We start from the raw sequence: 16789 nt of genomic DNA on the forward strand, positions 1-16789 counted from the left end.
AGTTAAAGTACGTTCCGATAATGAGGAAGACGCCCTCGATGGCGATAGTTATGAGGAGGATCTTGAGGATGTTCTTCCGTGAATTTCACAATTACGGGATGCTTTTTTTTAACAGGCACGTTTGATACATTGCGAGCGTGATCCTACTAGCGTGTTGGTACCTTTCAAAGGCATGGTTTGGGATGAAAGTTATATTATTATTATTAAAGCTTTGAAAACTCTCTCGGTGTACCGTCTTTCTTCGTAAATATGTGTAACCATGTATAATATGTATTTGCAACTGTATATTTTTGTAATGTATTTATTTTAGAGATTTATTCTGTTATGTGTTCTACGGACGAATCAAAAAGAAGGGACGGAGCAAACGCGGGCTGATGGGAATTGGGGTAAAGCTGAGCTACTGGTAGATCTGTCTGTTGTCGCAGCGGACAATAGTGGATATATATTTTTCCCACCCTTATCTTTGGAAATATATTTTTTTTTACTTGGATTTCAACGGGACCCGGACTTTACAAGTCTGCATCAAACGTTAATTACGGGCATCATTTTCCATTTATGGTGCCAACTGAGGTTCTAGAATTGTGTACTATCTATGTGGTTACAATTGTGTAACTCACAGCCTGGTTTGGGTCAAACTTGTGATTGTGTCACAAGTGTCAATGCGGGCGCACCGCGGCTTATACATGGGTGCGGCTTGTGTAAGTACAAAGGTGGCAAATCACCCAAAAGGTGGTGGGTGCGGCTTATAATGACGTGCACTCTATAGTCCGGAATTTACGGTAGTTGTTTTCAAAGCACTCTTCTAACTCCGAGCATTGGTCTTCAATCCATTCCTCCTTTGGCTTCTCTCGTGCTTTTCTTTTCTTTTTCTCAAATACAAAAAAAGGCACTGAAGTGAAAGTTCTACTTGATGATACATCATTTTACAAAATCTGTTATTTCTCAGAAGTATTTTTGGAAACGAGTATTTTCAAGAAATTTAGCAATTTTCTACTGTTGTTTACGTAACAACGTTAAAAGCTAGATACTTTAATTTTATGTAGGCTTTCAAAAATGGTTAATAATGGGTAAAATTGGTTGGCACTGGGTTTCCCAATTTCAGAAAAACGTCTTAAACTAAATGAATGAATTCAATTCATTCGATGCCCCTATCATGTATGATAGCACCTTTCTCGCCGGTCCATAATGACCACAGATGCTTGCGTTACATGAAGAGACGCGTGTCTGTGCTTGTGTCTGCGCATCCTCCTACTCCCTATGCCGTTCCATCTGTCTGGCTATTTCGGAGTGAGACGTCAGCCTCCTGCCACGTGCGTGCGTGCTCGCGCGGATCTAATGAGCCGATTCGTGACAGGCTTTGTGCGAGTCCTCGGCCTGTCACTCCCTGCTGGGAGAAGCAACAGGATCCAGGTCACTTTGTCTTCCCTGCTCCTGTTCTGAAGTCTCCTTTGCAGCTTTGCAATATGTCCTTCATGTTAAGAGTGGTTGACACTGTCATATCACAGACTTGCATTACTACATCCTCAACCATCTCATTTTTCAAAAAGAAATAAATGTTTTCTTTAAACCCGGATAACACCTATTTTAAGATATTGGTTAGTTGTTTAGGAAAAGTTAAAGCCCTCAAATCAAACTTCGAGGTTGCTGACCTTGCATTAGATTGCTAAAGCATGGTAAGGGACAGTATGTATCATCAATACTCTCTCAACGGTAAAAAAAAAAATTAATTCATCAAAAAAAATAATGTAAATGTTAACGGTCTATATTTATATAGCGCTTTTCAAGACACTGAAGAACTCCCAAAGCGCTTTACAATGTGCTTCACACTTAACCGTTCACACACACTCACACACCGATGGCAGGGTCAGCCATGCAAGGCAACTACCTGCTTATTGGGGGCATTAGGGATTCAGTGCCTTTCCCAAGGACACTTCGACATATAAAAAGACGAGCGCTCTTCCTCCTGAGCTACTGCCGCCCCTAACTATTGAAATAGATTATGAGAAAAAATAAATGAACATCATAAAAACAAGCATTCTTTTCAAAACTCGTAGGCCGAGAAATTTACTTTTATTTTTGATATAACATGCGCCTCATTTAGAGGGAGCTGACATTGTCTGCCATTTAGGGACCCCAAAGGCTATGCAAAAATATATTGAAGGAAAATTGTTTGGTTTGGTCACTTTGAGACTCTGTAGTTTGTATTCTCCCCTTTTAATACCAAAAAGCGAAGCGAGGGTGGTGATGATGCTTTTGATTTGGATCGAGGAAAGGGATGGGCGCCACAAGGCTGTAGTTGCCCAAAATACACCACAGGAAATGGTGCCCCAGTCTCTCAGCACTTTATGTATACGAAATATAGTTTTAAATAGAATTGTAATCCTGCAAAGCACAGACGCTTCCCTACTTACGAACGAGATTCCAAACGATCATTCGTAAGTTGAATTTGTTCGTAACTTGCTTCACTGCTATATTTTGTATGGAATGTATGTTTAAGGTTTATATAAGTATGTTTAAGCCTTGTATAAGTAACCAGTATTATTTTGGACTAAAAAATAAACATTTCATTAAATAATATGCTCTATAAAGATAAATAAAGTAAAGTTTAACTTACTTTTGAAAGATGGGCTTCAAGAAATAGGCTACTTTCTTCTACGTGATAGAAAGTGGGTGAAAAAAAGCGATCCAACCATTTTCTCAACCGCATCAAGCTTTCTTATTCCACTTTCATTTCAAAGAAACGTCTCGCCTCTTCTTTACACTTTACACCAACCATATTGAATGGATACATGAGATATTAAACAAAATAAATGTCAAAGTTCATAGCGCGCTGGAGATACAGTATAGAATGTTTACACACGAACTAGGAAGAGGAAGCCGGATTTAATTTTCGGAGTGGATTGTGGATGACCTCACAGCACCACACGCCGGTGAAGGTGGTGGGAAGCCCAACAGTAATGTCCTGTACTCGGAAAAATGTGCACACAATACAAAATCTAACTCACAGCAATGTTCAGATTTTTTTCGACATCATAAAGAATAGGTTTGTATCTCCCATTTTTCGTAAGTCGAATGGTCGTAAGTAGGGAAGCGTCTGTAATCTTTATTTTAACGAAACAATACTTGTAATTTGATCACGTCTTGTTTCTGTAACGGAATACAATCACTTTTTGCTTTTAACATCCTTATTACGTAACGCCGCTACATGTTTTCTATTATTCCCCAACCCTGGTAAATAAATACATTATTCTGTGACCCCTTTGCAGCTTTAAGTACCTCGATTAGACAACACATTGATATTTTTCTTCTTTCTCCATACTGCTGTGTTTTCCTCTCTTAATAAATCTTATTTTTCTTCACTCAAGGCTGTGTTTGATGTCGATAAGGCTAAAGGGCTGACTCTCATCGAAGTTTGGGAGGATCTCACTCCAGACAACATTAAGGAGTGCACCGGTACAGACTTTGAGGTCAGTCTCTTGAAATTCGATTAAATAGCAATGTGTATAACTTTACTAAAATCAAATTTGGGGTATTTTTTTTCAGGTGTCCCCCAACTTGACGTCTATGCAGCAAATCTAGAAGTGAATTTATCTGCCTGTAGCCTCAAGAAAGGCCAAAGTGATGTTTCAATGTTTTTGATGAACTTGCCTGAGCAGGCACAGCATTAAACAAGAAACCGCTTTAGGTGATTTATTGGGTTTCAAATCAAAGTTCTCACAATGGTGGTGATTCCTCTGCTTGTGTCCATGTTAAAACACCAACTTAAACACCTCACTTCAAATAAGTTAATTAGGGGAAATGGTTCTTGGTGTCTTTATTCACACACAGACAACGAATTGATCAAGCACTCTGAATTTAATTAATGACAAGTTACTGAAAAGGGAGTTTTACTTATGAAGGAAGAAAAATGCTCAAATTAAAAGTAATTCTGAGTGGATTAATTGGTGTGTAAAAAATAAGGTAAACTCAGAATACAAAAAATATACAAATGACACTAAGGGCTATTCAAATAAACATGACTTGACTTAAAACCGCAAAACTAAAATGAGGTTAAGAATGGTTAAAAAACCTAAAGTAACAACATAACACTTGCTCCAAGCAAAAGAGCATCGTTAGCAGGCTTTAAAAAAATAATTCAATACAGTTACTATCGTAAAATTCCGACTATAAGGCGCACCTGTTTATAAGCCGCACCCAGTACATTTTTAAAGGAAAAAACATTTTGTACATACATAAGCTGCACCTGACTAGAAACCGCATGTGCCCACTTTGAAACACGAGATAATTCAAAGAAAGCCGGTACACAGAAAGAGTGTTTTAATAATATCAACGTATTAACAATTCGACAGGCCGCCGGAATTTTGATGAACAAATTTGTGTCCGTACGATGTCACCAGTCACTGAAATTAGTCATGCCACATACCATTGGAAAGCCCAAACACTTGAGATTCATATGATGACCATTTTGAAATATTCTCATCAGAGAATCTTCTCGATCAGTCTGAAACAAGATACCCGAAAACTATAAAGCTGCTGTAAATCACCAGCACGTCCCCTTGACCATTTTTCATTTCTTTGAATGTCCGCAAAAATGGCTTTGTTACATCAAGGACAATCCACAGAATCCAACAGTGTAAAATATTGATTTCAGCATGACCAGGGTGCAATAGATTTTTTTAGCATTGGGTTACAGTACACAAAACATACTGAACATCAATAAAAGAAAACAACAGGTAATATCTTGAATTTTTTCCAGAAAGTGCATGACAGCTACGATGCCTCAAGCCTGTAAAATAGTCCAAAAAGTCCATAACAGCAACGACGCAGCTTCCCATCTCTGCCGGGTGGTCGATGCAGGCGTTGACGTGCTTCAGGTCCAGACACTGGTCCGTTTATTTCACCACATTGGTTGCATTTACAAATAAACAGACTTGTCAAATTATTCTCGATATGCTAGTTACCCCTCCCCTATAAATCACAGCTTATAGTCCGAATTTTACGGTAATTTCTTCTTTTAAATAGATGGATGGATACTTTATTCATCCCCGTAGGAAAATTCACACTTCCATCAGTATCCTTGTGTTAATAATAAAACAATAATAAAGGAAAAGGAATATAATACATAAATACCCAATGTAACGTGTTGATATAGAGTATTTAAATAGTGCTACATAAAATACACACTGTGATAAAAATAGGGCAATATGCAAATGTGTGGGTGTGGTTTAATGTGGGCTTTTACTCCCCCGGGTGGAGTTAAAGAGCCTCATGGCATGAGGGAGAAATTATTTCCTCAGTCTGTCCGTGGAACAAGACCTAATTTTAAGGTGTTTTTAATCGATTTTTGTTGGAAAGCGAAGCAAAGAGCAGCAGGTAGCTCTCTTTTATAAATGCAGTTGTGGGATGGCGACGACTTTGTCAACGTGGGTTGCCACACTGCGATAGAGATGCAAAAGCATTACCTGAGGACTATGACATAACTAAGAACTTTGCCCGGTGGCGTTTTTTAGGGTTGGAGATCAGCTGCGTTAGTCCATCAAGGGAAAACTGAGAGGAAAAGTGACAGTGCCTGTGGCGGCCGGCTGTTGATGTTAATGCAGTACGCCCCTTCATAAGTCAACAAGAGCCCCCCGCCAAGCTTGCATATTGCAACCTACAACCTATATAGTTCAGCGGTGCTGGTAAACAATCTGTCCCATGATTAACGGGTTGATCAAAAATTACATGGATATCTTCACACGTATCTAGTCACTGTTTGATTAGTAATGATCTTGGGCTAGATTAAAAAAAAAAAGCAAAAACAATTACCTCATTGGCAGAGTGGTTTGCACATTAAATACATTGAAATCTAATGAAAATGTCCAGAGCTATTAATATACCAAATTTGGTTGTGCGGCTTAAAACAACGCCTGCATCGACCAGCCAGCAGAGATGGGAAGCTGCGTCGTTGCTGATGGACTTTTTGGACTTGTTTACCGGCTTGAGGCGTCGTTGCTGTCCAGGGTTGGGTAGGGTTACTTTGACTTGATTACTTTCAATTACTTTTGGATTACTCCAAAACCAAATATGCTAATAAAAGACAAAAGAAACTAAATATGAGTAAATTTACTAAATTTTGTGCAGGCTTGGGGAGTAACGGAACACATGGAACGGCAAAAATGATATTGGCAAGCTGTTTGGATTTATTTTCATTTTGTTTCTGTCGCATTTTTTGTTAGTTTTGCCGCAGATCAAAGAGATCAAAGCCAGGAGAGAAAGCTCACCACGTGTTGTGAGTCATAATTTTATTCATATTTTGTTTCTTTTGTCTTTTATTAGCATATTTGGTATTGGAGTAATCCAAAAGTAATCAAGTTAAAGTAACCCTACCCAACTCTGCCATGCACTTTCCGCACAAATTTCAACATGTTACCTACTGTTCTCTTTTATTGATGTTTACTATGTTTGTATACTGTGACCCAATGCTAAATCTATTTCACCCTGGTCATCCTGGAAGGGGGATTACCACTTGTGAGGCCCCTTCTCAAGGTTTCTTTTTTCCTCACACTGCGGTTTTGAGTTTTTCCTGGGCAGCATGTTGGTTTAAGATCAGGCAATGGTGTCATTGTAATCTTGTGCAGTCTTTTGAGACATTTTTGTGATTAAGGGCTATACAAATAAATGTGACTTGACTAGTACTAGATAAAAAAATCATCCTTGAAGTTAATAAAATTATATAATATAGAAGTTTACCCATTTTTTACGAATCTCGTTTTTTTTCTTTAATAAAAATGGGTTATTGTGTTAGAAACAGTCCTATAGGTCATATCGTCTGAAACAACCCCCTCAAAATGTATTCATTTTATCTAACGTAATCCTGAAAATTAAGGTATTATGTTTTAAATCCCCCAAATTGTGTCTTTTTCAACAACTAAAAAAAATATAAATTTGAAATCATGACCCAAGTAGTTGATCGCTCCATTTTACACCATATTTGGGTTATTTGTAACCCAGCTGTTTCTTTGGGTAACTATAAAAGAATATTTTATTACACTTTTTTTAAATGCCTCTAAACATACCCTCAAAATGTTCTACCAACACCGTTAAGAGTCTTCCCCTTGTGATTGAACCCCTATGAGCTGCCAGAACCCATTTTGGAGTCATTTTACAGTAGAATCTGCCTAGAACAGCACTCAACACGCTATTGCAGCCTGTCAAACTTCAAGTTGTGAAATTGTATGATTTCTGAAGTGCATAATTTTTTTATACTCATCAAAGCCCCTGTTGACCTTTTTCAGGGTGGTCTTTATCCTGATTACCGGGGTTTGATGTAACCTTTAATTGTACATCCTTGTGAGTCACTTGTGTGTGACTTCGGTGTTTTTATGTCCCTCAAGGGAAAATTTAACATATTGCACAAGTGAGATTCTATCTAGAACAGGCATGGGTATATTTTAATGCTTGGTGAATGCTGCTTTGCAATAAAAGGAGGAGTCTACATTGAATTGTCTCTATGAACGCTTGGCCGCCACAAGCCAGTAATCCCTGTGCTATTTTTTTGTGAAATCTCCTGCTTGGGACACAAACACCCAAAAGAATTATGAGTCTTCGCTTTCACGGTCTTTATTCAAACAAACTTGTCCTTTTTTGTTACTGTTAGAATATCACCTTTATTAAAAACAGTAACTCAAAATTAAACTGAAGTGAATCACTTTGCTCTTGTTTTTGGCTCTACATCAAATAATAATTTAGTCTGTATTTTATTTATTTGAGTTTATAGTATTATATGTACAGTATAATGGAATAATTGTGTTTTTACTTACTGAAACAAACGCAATTTAATGGGGTAATGAATTGCAAAATGGAAAGTCACATGACATCAGTCTTCCAATCAACTCATTGGAACACTGTTTCATATCATTAGATTTGTCTAGGTATTAAAAGCTCCCTGCTTTCTACCACAAGAAATTTGACACTGGGTACGTTTACAAGCAAGCATTCTCACTGATATCGGATAAGCAATGTTAATGCACACAGATGTCTGATTATGTTCTTATTAAGACTGCAAATAGTCAGGGTTGGGTAGGGTTACTTTGACTGGATTACTTTCAATTATTTTGGGATTACTCCAATACCAAATATGCTAATAAAAGACAAAAGAAACTAAATATGAATAAAATTACTAAATTTTGTGCAGGCTTGGGGAGTAACGGAATACATGTAACGGCAAAAATTATGTTGGCAAGCTGTTTGGATTTATTTTCATTTTGTTTCTGTCGCATTTTATGTTAGTTTTGCCGGAGATCAAAGAGATCAGAGCCAGGAGAGAAAGCTTACCACGTGTTGTGAGTCATAATTTTATTCATATTTAGTTTCTTTTGTCTTTTATTAGCATATTTGGTATTGGTGTAATCCAAAAGTAATTGAAAGTAATCCAGTTAAAGTAACCCTAACTAACCCTGCAAATAGTCTGATTGAAATTGTTAAATTGGTCCTTTCATTTTTGGATTACGCGTGCAAATATACACATTCAACTGATCTGACTGCATGTGCGCAGTTTCTCCATCCAGGAATCTTTTTTTCTTTCGTTGGTGCAGTAAAACACTGGACTGGCTGTACAGAGGCGAATAATACGCTAACTCTATTTACTTGCTAAAATTGGTCTGGGAAAGTTTTGTTTTATTTTCTGTCCCTATTGCAAAAATGCCATAGTTTTATCCACAGCAGGGGTCGGGAACCCATGGCTGGGCCTTGAAAACCTCTTCAGACATCAAACCAATCCCCTGGACAGAACATACTGGGGACTTAGTCCTTTATGAGGTCTGAGCAACTGCGTTCTTTTCATTGTACAGCTAGTTGCAAAATGGCCTAAAACATGGATCAACTCTCAATAGCCACGTTATCTTGATCCAACTGCTGATTGTCACGGAAGAACTGGAGCACATCCCACCTGATTTCGGGCAGTGGGCAGGGGGCACCCTGGACTGGTTGCCAGACAATTTCAGGGCAAATGGAGACAGCCATTCACTCACACACTCCTAGGGACCATTTTGGATCAACAATTGACCTTTCATGTATGTTTTGGGCACAAGGAGAACATGCAAACTCCACACTGGGGTGTGTTTGCAGGAATTGAATCCAGGACCTCTAAACTGTGCCAAACACTTGATCTCTGTGTTGTCTCGTAGCCCTGAACAAAACTAGGGTGTCCTATGCCTGATGTTAAGAATAAAACATTTTTACTGCAAACAATCTATGGATCAAATATTTTACTGTATTACAGGGGTTAAATTCAATACGTTTTCATTGTTTTTGTATTCTGTACACAGGAGAGACTGATAAAAAGAATATTACAGTGGAACCTCGGTTTTCGAACGACTCACAGTTCGAACAAATCGGTGTCCGAACAAAAAATTCAAGAAATTCTCTCTTTATTGTTCAAACAAAAATCTGAGTTCGAACGTCGTGAGTGCGTACGCGACGGTGGGATGCTGAGCGGCGAACGGGGAATGAAAATACGTAAAGTCGCAAAACTACGTTAAGTATTCCGCGATACAGCTATTGCTAACTAGTCCAGTGGGTACATGGATGGATGGGGGTGGATGTTTCACATCACATTTTTTTTTTACTCCTTTTAACTTTCTCAGGTGTAATTGCACCTCCACTACACTAGGGGACGCCCGAGATTAAACAAATGCGTAGCAAATGGGCCGAGTTACAGAATTGTGTCGAACTCCACCACCCCAATGAAGCTGCAGCCACCAGTGTCATCAATGACTTTAACAACACTGTCATGAACCACTTCCGAAAAGTGCTAAAAAGAAGGCTGAAGCAAGTGTCATTGGATATATATTTTAAGCGAAAAGAACATCCTGTAGCCGAGTCATCCGTAGCAAAGAGATTTGAACGCAGAAGAGCTCCCCGAAGTTTTTTATGGAAGGGGACTCTCCTTCCAAACAATTTTCCTTCCTCCTCCATCCTTCTCCACCATCCACCTGCGCCTTCTGCTGACCACCACAAAAAAAAAATCCTATTCATAATTATTTTCTTTATCCTTTTTTTTAATTTTTACACATTCATGTTAGTGTAATCTTTCGTACGGAAGATTACGATAACACGAACGTACGATTAGCCTGGGTTACATTTATGTTTATGTTATTTGTGTCTTAAAGGTAAACATTCAGGGAAGAAGAAGAATTTACTTTTATTAGATAGATAGATAGATAGATAGATAGATAGATACTTTGTTCATCCCCGAAGGGAAATTCACATTTCCAGCAGCATCCCTGAGCTGAGAACAATCGAGAACAATCGAAAATAACACGGGAGCTGCTGGAGTGGCTGCCATTCGTGACGGCGCCGGAAGAAAAGATTCAATTTGAATCATGTACAAACAAGCAATTGAATCATGTACAAACAAACAAAATCATGTACAAACAAACAATTGAATCATGTACAAACAAACAAAATCTTCATGTTTCAATAAGTGGAGTGTTAATAAAATTATACTGTATATCAAAAATAATGCACATGCGTCCCCTAGTGTTCATTAGTGTTCACAATTTATGCCACTTTTCTTCATGAATACATCAAAATGTTGCATGAGATTTTTGTAACCGTTATATGGATTGTCAGAGCATGACAAACATTTTCCTGAATGAACCAGGCATTCATTATTTTGCTTAAGCAAGAAAGCATATTAAAAAGGATTTGCTAAATTTCTCCCTAATTGATTTTAACTAATGTAATTAAGTCATTTTAAAAATATTTCAGAGTCAAACTACATAGGGCAGCAAGCATTTCAAGGAAAACAAACTGCCAGGATTGTCATTCTTTGTAACAATGCACACAGAACGAATTGTCGTTGACCCGTACAGTTAAACTGTAGCGAGCCGATGCAGCCGCAGCCAAACAGGGCGCAGTCATTTTAGTAATTAGGTGACCAAACCCCCCAATTCCAACCCTTACTGCTGAGCGCCAAGCAGGGAGGCAATGAGTACCAATGTTGTAAGTCTTAGGTATGACTCGGTCGAGGCTTGAACCAGCGACCTCCCAGTCTCAGAGCGGGCTACCGAGCTGGACACTAGGGCTAAAGCACAACTCTTAGCTAAAGCCTTTTTAAGGATTTAACACAAAAGTAAGTGAACCTTAAAGCTTTACCTCAAAAGAGAAAGCAACTTGAAGCTTTACCCTTAAGGCACGAACACAGTAGGGTCAAAGTTAAACGTTTTTAAAACAAATTAAGCAAATTAATTCCCAGTTAAAATGTTCAACTTTTTTAACTCAAGAGTTAAATCAGTTTTAAAACCTGAGGGTGTTGGAACGGATTAAAACGATTTACATTATTTGTAATGGAAAAATAATTTCGGTGTTGGAACAAATCGCTTTTCTAACAGGGTTCTGGAACGGATTTTGGTCGAGAACCGAGGTTCCACTATATTAATATTATTGTTGTTGAATGAGAAATTAGAATCCGATTGAAAACGCCCATTTAGTCCTGTTGCAGGTTACTCTCTGCCAGCCTAATTGAATCCCCCACGTGCCTGTTAACGGCGATAATGGCTGCACATGCAGTCGGGAGGGAGCGGCGTTCTGATCGTCAGAATTGTGCTAGAGACAGACGTGCACCGCCCATGCAGGCGTGTGTGCGCCCTCGACTCTTGTTTAACTTGCGCGTGCGCCCACTGAGGACGAAAGAGAGAAGGGGCGCGTTTCCTACACTCGGCATCCTTCCTGACGTTCCCTCCATCCGTCAATCCAGAGAGGGAAGCTGGTCCCGGCGAAACCGCGTGTGCTGAGCAGGCACTACGAGTAAAAGCTCCGCAGCGGCGTCATGGCTTCGTCTCACGGCAGAAGTAGAGACCTGCGCTTTGCCGACTGGATGTCGAGTCTCCCGCAGAGCATGCACAGCATCCCGCTCACCAACTTGGCCATCCCCGGTGAGTCCATCCGTGCGCTCGTCCTTCTGTGGGGATGGATCTCTTTGAGATCCAGATTCAGTAACCTGTCTACAACACAATTGTAACGTAGGCCAACAGGAACTAATAGGAAAAAGGTCTGTCTATAATTGTGTAAGAAATCAATTACAGCACGTTAAATTAAAATGCAGTTATCCTCGAACGTTGTTCGTAACGTCAGAGTGTCGTATGTCGGAACGTAATGAAGTCTCTGAGATGGGCAAGACCTGTTGCGCAATGTGGCAAATTCCAGATTTTTTTTTCCAGATGGATGGATTGGCGGGAAGATACGCTAAAATGTTGGCTGCATTAAGCCAACACTAGAAAAAAATTAAGTAGATTAAATTTGGTGTTAGATGTGGCTGACCTATCAGTATTGACTGGAGCAAAGACTCCTATAAATACCACCCTTTCACGTTCATTAATAATATTAAGCCAACATGAATATGGGGATTAAATGTTTGATGCTCAATCAGCATGGCCAACAGATTTGCAACTTTTATCACAGTTGATAATTAGCAATTTACAGAATCTAAGACAGGGGTCGGAAACCTTTTTGACCCATAATAGCAGAATATGTATATTAAGCATAACTACCAAACCCGTTCTCCAGACAAAGTCAATATTTTCAGCGCATTTTATTTCACCGTGCAACGTTAGATGATTTGCTCAAGTTCATGAAATAATGATGCCACAGCCTGTGTCCTATACAAACAAATATACCACTTTAAACGTGTCTCGCCCCCGCGTTTACTAAAGATCCTTAAGGCCATTTTTATATATTATGAACAATGGTTTCAAAACAAGGTGCAAGCAGAGTTTGTTTTAAAAATGTCACCAAACATTGCAAACGTGGATACTGACGTATTTTACCTTTGTGCAAAAAGTGCTGGGCTGAGAGAAGTGCACTGCGTGCATAGCTTCGCTCAATCCTACCACTTACCCAATAAATTTGCTCAGTTTGCTTGGAAGGCGTTCCTGGCTTCTTGCAGTTTTTTTTCGGGTTTTTATCATAAAGTGTCTAAACAGTGAACCTAAATTGTTTGATGAGCTTCCATATAAAGGAATCTCAGGCGACGTACACCTAAAATGGGGTCTGTTGGTGTGAAACCTTGACTGTAAATTGTAGTGGGTTGTGTGCTCTTGATATGCTGGACCAAACCATTCATACAATTAGAGCTATGTGCACGAGACTAGAATTCTGCTCAGCAGAATTGGAATGCTATATATGAAATGTGTGGGTTTCATTTTATCTCCCGGCCATATGTACTCATGAAAAAAGCCCTGACCCCTGCTATTAGGTCTAGACCAGGGGTCTCGAACGTGGTGACCCACAGGCACCAGGATGCCCCTTAAGGACACATGAGTTGCCTCCGGACCTGTTCTAAAAATATCTCACCAGTGCTCGGTTGGTGTGATTTTCTCGTAAAATGTTTTTTCTTATTGGTTGACTGAGTCTATCTAACCCTATTCCTAATAATTAACCTGGTAATAACATAGTAACAACATGGTAATAACACAATAAAGTGTTATTGAAAAAAATCAAATACATAAATTCCACTTCACGGGCTCGATGGACAAATCAATCTATACAAGTATTGATAATTATTTTTAAGCAACTAATTAAGAGAACAGAATGAGAACATATGCATGTATTAAACATAAAATGTATTCATCTTTTTAATGATTTGCTTTAAACAAAATAAAACAGGCTAACTCCCAATTTTTGGGTTTTATAAAGCGAATGAGCAAAGAACGTGCAGATTTTCTTTTGCTAATTATCTGGCTATCTTTTAGCTTTGTAGTTAGCTTTGTTTCCACCTTTTAGATATTTACCAAGCAATCTAGCTAGATTTTTATTTTCTACATGTTTTCTAGCAAACATTTGACATCTTTTGCTAGTCACCAAGCCACATTTTGGCAGTTTTTCTAGCTAGCTATCTAGCTTTGTTTTAAGCTTTCTATCCAGCTATTTGAATGGCGTTTTCCTTTTTTATCTAGCTAGCTACCTCCCTTTTAGTTGTTTTACCCTTTTACTTTACTAGCTAACGATCAAGCTCACTTTTAGCTATTTAGCAAAACACCTACCCAAGTTGCTATTTTAATAAATTCATATCAAACTGGGTGGCCTGTGAGCTAATTAGTAACAAATAGAAGCTCTCAACTTAGAAAATGTTGAAGATCCCCGGTCTAGACTTTCGTTTATGAGCTCCTAGTTTGAATACCTGGGACGGAAGTTGTCTACAAATCCTGCTTTTCGGACGTTTTTCAGAAATGTTTGTTGAATGCTAGCATTTTAGTTAGCGTGAATGCTGTTTGTCTGCCCTGCAATTGAACTTAAAAGCACTGGCGTGGAATTTATTGTTGCCATACCATGTGGAAATTGTACTTTAGTTTATATAAAGATGGCTTTCTTGGATGGGTAAGGTGAAAAACAAATTCAAGTGGATTTCTGGAAACTTGAGAATATCTGCTGGGTTTTTTTATTAGACAAAATACAAAATAAATAATATATGCTTTAGTGCTATCTTGTGGCAGCTCGTAGCATCCTGTGGGTTTTTTGCATCTAAGGAGCTCTTGGGCCTCTTTCAAAAGTCTCTGCGTGGATCAGCGACTTCCTGAACACGGCATTCATGGAAAGGACTCTGAACTCTAATCTGCAAATTTGTTTGAATTTACTTGCCAAAAGCAGACTATGAGAAACCTTTTCGCACAACTTGATAGTTTACATGTAGGCAAAGGTTTGATTAAAATCATACTATTACCGCTATTGCCTGTTATGTTATTCAATGTAAAAAGGCACATAAATACATTTAAGGTCTTAGTCCGACAGGGAGTAGTATTATTAAAATAGTTGGGTTAGTCATTTAATTTTCTGATTACTCTTGAATGTAAGGTATATCCATTTAAATAGTCTGTATACTTGTGTGCATTAAAGAGCATGTGCAGTTTTCCCCATCCAATATATTTGGTGCCACAAAGAACTGTGGACTTGGGACAAAAAGTAGAATAGAATAGAATAGAATAGAATAGAATAGAACATACAAGATATACTCTAAAAAAGCCTAATTTTTTATTGGTTGATTTCTCCGGTACCTTTCCATTTTATTTTCTGCCCCCACGGCAAAAATGCCACAGTTGTATTTCTATATATACAGTGTAGGACTATACTTCTGACAACCCATGCACAAGCACAACTTGGTTACACACAAAAAATAGAGCACATTTCTGAAACGAGAGGGAAACAAACACAGTCCTTGGTTGATATTGGTGAGGAATCAATTTTTATTTAATGCTAAAACTGAAATGCGGAAACATCTGTTCATATCATGATGCAGTTCACACGTTTCCCTTGTAATCAGATTATTGGCAAACACCATGCACATGGGGGTGTTGGTTTGTCACTATATTGTTCATTTGGATTGTTCCAAAAATCCAAAACCTGATTCCAGTTGGACTATTTCCTGCATAAAGAAATAATCAATGTAATTTGGAAGGAGTTTGTCAACCACACACAATCACATCATTTATCAGAATCAGCCATTATTGGTGTTTACTTTGACCTTAAACAAGTTACGGCTGAGACTGGTTTATTCCAGGTGGCATTATGCAGAAGCCCTACGTTTCTTGAATGCACTATCATCATTGTGAAATCATAAACGTGCAAAGATCAGAGAAAAAGAACTACTACAAGCCAGCTATTTTAAAACTGGACTCGTTCTTACCTGTTAAGTAAAAATGAGTGTGAGACACTTGCCTGTTCATCAGTCCTGGTGCCGTCCAGTAATTCACTCGATTTTGTGAAGTCGTAGTGGGTATTCACATGAAAAAGCCTTTTAAGTGAGCTAGCTGTCCTCTCAGTGCTTAAAGAGGGACGAGTTGTTTTATCCATGCCTTTTTAACTAAAATCATCTCCTAGATGGTTCCCGCTCTTTGCAGGTGTTCAGAATTCATTCTTGGAATGCTATTACTGCATTTAAAAGCAAACCATGTCATAAGTCATGCCTGTAATTTGCTGAATCACAGGCCTCATTGTGGCCCAGTTGAGACACAGCGGGCAGAATGGAGCATGCCCTGTCCCATTTAATTAGCTATCATTACTTCTTGATTGGCGATCTAGGGGAAGGAGAGGAGTGTCTGTGGCGGGGTGCAACTCGAATGATCTCCTGCCACCTGCATCCCCATTGTAAAAACAACTATTCATACTTTTTGCATTTGCACGGGTACGCCCAGATCCTCGAAAAGTCCAAAAAGGTATTGAATTCATTTTTCTAAAAATAGGGCCTTTTATTGGCATTAAAATGTTTTAAATGTGAACACATTAATAAGATGTATATTAGTTTGAACTAAACAGAGCCCTGTGACTGTCTGGCAACCAGTTCAGGGTGTCCCCTGCCCACTGAGCGGTGCAGATAATGGATGGATGAACTAAAAAGAGTTGTTAAGATATATCAATGGTCTTTTTTAATAATTCACCACTTTACTTTTGTGGCAATGGAACGTGACCACAACAATGGAACCATCAAAACTATGATGAGGTTTCAGTTGGCGCCTTTCACAGCAGTCATATCTGTTAGTTCTACCCACAAGACACATATCAACTTCAGACAAAAACGTTTGGTCTTCAATTTAATTTCAAAAGGCACAAAGGAATCACTATCGGATTTGAAAAGATGTATTGATACAAGAAAACCAATCCATAATTATGCCTCCGTGGCCCGTCCCACTTGGCAATTTTTTAACCCAAAGTGACCGGCAACCCAAAAAGTTTGCCTACCTCTCATCAAGACCAAAATCCACTAATTTCCATACTTTTTTGTCCCGATCCTGGACGTAAATATGAGGTCAATGTA

General features: G+C 38.7%; 2 protein-coding genes across 4 annotated transcripts in view; both read left to right on the forward strand.

Moving 5' to 3' along the window:
* The window catches only part of oxct1a (3-oxoacid CoA transferase 1a), a 57118-nt gene extending 52572 nt beyond the window's left edge, over positions 1 to 4546 (forward strand). The window contains exons 16-17 of the mRNA XM_088336336.1: positions 3366 to 3467; positions 3544 to 4546. Coding sequence (XP_088192462.1) covers positions 3366 to 3467; positions 3544 to 3579 — 138 coding nt within the window. The 3' untranslated portion in view covers positions 3580 to 4546. The remainder of the gene's footprint in view (positions 1 to 3365; positions 3468 to 3543) is intronic.
* A 7028-nt stretch (positions 4547 to 11574) lies between these two features.
* plcxd3 (phosphatidylinositol-specific phospholipase C, X domain containing 3) overlaps positions 11575 to 16789 on the forward strand; it is a 43888-nt gene continuing 38673 nt past the window's right edge. For all 3 annotated transcript variants that reach the window (XR_015850514.1, XM_088336338.1, XM_088336339.1), the window contains exon 1: positions 11575 to 11918. Coding sequence is in view for 2 of the 3 variants with exons in the window: in XM_088336338.1 (XP_088192464.1) it covers positions 11813 to 11918 (106 nt within the window). In the remaining variant the exon portion in view is untranslated. The remainder of the gene's footprint in view (positions 11919 to 16789) is intronic.

The sequence above is a fragment of the Urocampus carinirostris genome, chromosome 5 (assembly GCF_059441175.1).
Source record: "Urocampus carinirostris isolate Australia breed hairy pipefish chromosome 5, RoL_Ucar_1.0, whole genome shotgun sequence".
NCBI lineage: Eukaryota > Metazoa > Chordata > Actinopteri > Syngnathiformes > Syngnathidae > Urocampus > Urocampus carinirostris.